The sequence below is a fragment of the Quercus robur genome, chromosome 9 (genome assembly GCF_932294415.1).
Source record: "Quercus robur chromosome 9, dhQueRobu3.1, whole genome shotgun sequence".
In the NCBI taxonomy this organism is placed as follows: domain Eukaryota; kingdom Viridiplantae; phylum Streptophyta; class Magnoliopsida; order Fagales; family Fagaceae; genus Quercus; species Quercus robur.
This window is the reverse complement of record NC_065542.1, coordinates 15,427,484-15,431,445: the sequence shown is the minus strand read 5'-3', so window position 1 is coordinate 15,431,445 and position 3,962 is coordinate 15,427,484. Positions and strand designations below refer to the sequence as shown.

At 36.1% G+C, this 3,962-nt stretch overlaps 1 protein-coding gene across 1 annotated transcript; it reads right to left on the bottom strand.

The window, feature by feature from the left end:
* Nucleotides 1–507: 507 nt before the first annotated feature.
* On the bottom strand, nucleotides 508–3,754 carry LOC126698693 (receptor-like protein EIX2). Its single transcript, XM_050396083.1, has 2 exons — nucleotides 3,385–3,754; nucleotides 508–3,246 (listed from the first exon to the last, which is right to left on the bottom strand). Exons 1-2 carry the CDS (start codon nucleotides 3,715–3,717, stop codon nucleotides 586–588), a joined length of 2,994 nt encoding a protein of 997 aa, XP_050252040.1. The 5' UTR covers nucleotides 3,718–3,754; the 3' UTR covers nucleotides 508–585.
* Nucleotides 3,755–3,962: the final 208 nt, after the last annotated feature.

The window sequence follows — 3,962 nt, the reverse complement described above, 5'->3', positions numbered from 1 at the left end:
ACGTTGAAGGCCAAATTTGGTAGGGGAGAAGTAGACTTTAGAGACCCACTCTTTTGCACCCTAGACTTCCTTCTTAGAAACGAGTTGGAAGGGATCCAATGGATAGCCTTGGAATTAGTTACAAACAACATGTATGGTTGGCGTAGTCATACACAATCTTGATGTCTTTCGATTAGAGTTTACAAAGTGATCACTATTAAGAGATTTTAAAGAGAGCTATTATAATTTATAGCTAGATGAACCCTTAGCTCGTCTATGGGGGTAATATATAATCTTTTAATTTCAAAGTACACAAAACAAAGACTTGTTATCACTTTAAGTTATAGTACACTGCATTTAATGAATCAGTTGTTTGTATGACCTAAAATTTTTTTAAACTTCTAATCCACAAGGATTAAATGAAACTAGAAATCGGATTGCCTTTGACATTCATAGGAAGACACACCATATTCATATATGCCAACAAAGTGATTTAACTAATAATATAAGTATTAACCAACACAAAGATTCTATAGAAATCATCAAAATATTGATTAACATGATCAAATGACAGTTGCATACTATTAAGAATCTTAAAACATTTACTTACAATGAAACAATGCTCTTAAGCTTATACCCTACTTGATCTAGGAATTGAAAGTACATTATTCTCCATGGCTTGTACAATAGTAAAGAACTACATACACCCCAAAACCCAACCACAAATCCAAGTGCCATGCTCATATAGAACCAATCCACTTCAAATCCATCAGTATCTTTACTCCTAGTGTTTTCACTGTTGGGTTTTACACCATTTACTGTACAATTCTCCATAAGTGGTGGTCCACAAAGATTATTTCCAATAAAACTTGACGCAGTGAGGCTTTGTAGCTGAGTGCTTAAAGGGATTTTCCCCGTCAAATTGTTGTTTGACAAGTTCAAATGACTTAAAAATGTCAAACTTGACATGCTTGAGGGAATTTTACCTGAAAGATGGTTCATAGAGAAATCAACAGATTCCAATAGTACCATAGTACCTATATTCATAGGTATACTTCCATTCAAGAGATTACATGACAAATTCAATGATTGTAATTCTTGAAGATTGGTCACTTCTTTGGGGATCTCTCCTGATAAATTGTTCTTGGAAAAGTCTATACTTTTTACCAGTTGGAGAATGGTGTTATACTCTCGAATGCTCCCCTTTATCACTAGCAATGCACTTTCAAGAGAAAGATATTGACCATAACCAGATATAATACGATAAGAATTCAAGTCATTTGAAATATTATTTGTGGCCATGGCTCTAAAATTATTAACACATCTAGGTATGCTTCCAAATAGCTTATTATGTGAAAGGTCTAATATTTGGAGTGAAGTTAGAGCACATAGTTCTTTTGGTATGTAACCATGGAAATAGTTTGAGCGAAGGCTAAGAACCATCAAGCTTGTACATCTATGCCCAATCCATGAAGGTATGTTTCCAACAAACCTATTTTCAGCAACATCTATAATTACCAACTCTTCACAATTTTTCAAAGATGATGGTAATTTTCCAGAGAATGTGTTGTTGTATAGGTGTAAAGAATGAAGGATAGTCAAAGATCCTATGGATGCTGGAATACTGCCACTGAAATTGTTGTTCCCCAAATTCAAGACCACCAAGTTGATCCAATTCATCAAACAATCGGGTATCATTCCCGATAAAAGATTTTTTTCAAGATTGAGATATCCTATGTTTTTTGTCTCATTCACTCTAAAACAAAAAAAGTGAGAAATAGATCTGGAGAATGAATTGTTAGAAAGATCTAGCACATACACATTAGAGGATATAGAAGGTAACGGACCTTCGAAATTGTTTGAACTTAAATCAATCACTGAAGCAGACAAAATCATGGGACTGTTTGGAATTTCTCCATTGATTAGATTGTGGGAGAGATTTAGATATTGGAATTGTGAAGACAAGTTCCAAAATGATGGAGGAGCTGTATCTGAAATCTGTGTGTAAGAAATGTCTAAAGACAGAATACGCCTTTGTGAACAAAGCCATTGGGGAAATTTTGGCCCTATATTCCATAATGGCAAGTATAAAGATTCAAGCTGAAAAGGAGGAATCCAATTTTGACTTACTTTTAAAATCAGTTGGTTTCCTCCTGCAGAAAGCGTCCTCAAACTGGTTAAATTGGAAAAATGAACTTCGGACACAACACCTTTCAACATATTAGAATCAATAAATAAAGTCTCAAGTTTGGAAAGCTGTCCAACACTTTGAGGGAGAGTTCCATTGAATTGATTAGAGGAAAGATCCAAGTATATCAAAGATTGAAGATTTCCAAAAGACACTGGAAATGGACCCGAAATTGAATTCTTCCAAAAATCCAGGTATGTCAAAGATGAAAGATTTCCTAAAGACACTGGAATTGGACCTGAGATTGAATTATCCTCAAAAAAAAGTTTGACTAGATTTTTAAATACCCCAAGTTCATCCGTCAAATGACCATGAAGATGAGAAGTGCTTAAGTCTAAGATCTCTAGTCTATCTGAAAGACACCCTGATAAACTTTCTAAGATTTCAGATATCTCTTGACTCCATTTGTTGGATGACAATCTGATTTCCCTTAAGTTACAGAGATTACCCAACGATCTTGGCAACTTTCCTCCAAGTTCATTGTATGACAAGTCAATACTAATGGCAGATGTTAGGTTTCCAATGGCATTGGAAATTGTCCCCTGCAAATAATTGTTGGCAAGGTTGAGAAACTCAAGACGATTAAAACTATACAACCAATTGGGAATTGAAGAGTTGAAATAGTTTACAGATAGATCGAGGTGACTAAGAGAAGTCATGTTTTGGAGATCAACAGGGATTAGACCATGAAAGTTATTGTAAGATAGATGAAGAGAAACAAGATTATGAAGACCAAAGATCCATGATGGGATCAAAGTGTTTTCAAAATAGTTCTCTGAAAGATCGAGGGTAAGGAGAGATGAGAAGTTAACACTGGATGTCGGTGGAATGGAACCAAGATTGCAATATGACAACCGCAAGTCAATCAAGGAAGGGAGTGTGTTTGTGAGTTGTAGCCAATCAGAGGCTTTGCTAAGATTTACAAAACTCATATCGAGATGTTGCAGCAAAGGAAGACCAGAAAGCCATTCAAGGTTATTCACATATAAACCAGGAAAAAGACTATAACCTTGTTCGAGATTGAGATAGAGCAAATTGGAGAGATTTCCAAGTTGATGAGGTATGAGTCCCACAAATCCCGCATTTGAGAGATTAAGAGATGTTAAACTCTTCATTGAACCGAGAAATAAGGGAATAGGAGAAGCAAAGAAATTATTGAAGCTGAGATCAAAGTAATTCAAATGCTTCAAATCAAGCAAAGAAGGATTTAGCTTACCACCAAACTTTGATTGCTCATAGGCTTCATATTGTTCATCAGTGGAAAAATCACCTTCAGGATAAGAGGTTCTGAGATGGAGTTCATGGACATGAGCAGTGTGGTTGTGGCAGACAACACCCTCCCATAGACAACAATCCCCATGGGCAGTCCAAGAGGAGAGCCGGTTTGAATGATCAATAAGATGTTGCTTGAAGTTGAGAAGAGCCAGTCGCTCGGTATCGATGCAACGAAGCTCAGAAAGTCCAGTGCAGAAGAAGAAGAAGAAGTTAGGAAGAAAGAGAAAGGCAAGGAAAAGGAAAAGGAATGAAACGGGTCTGAAGGAAGCCCCCATTATGAGATGAGATGATTAAAATTAGAAGTAGATAGATAGTTGTGAGAACAATAATACTAATTGGTGGGTAATTTATAGGAGAGTGACGATGAGGAGGGTCTAGTGCAAATCAGTTTCTTTCAGCTCTCTTTCTTTAGACTGTTTGCCTTTTGTTTTGTTTTACGCTTAAAATTCTACGCATCATTATCTCCAACCACTACCAGGTCTATGACTAGTCGTAGTTGAGCATTGACTGAATTTTGTAA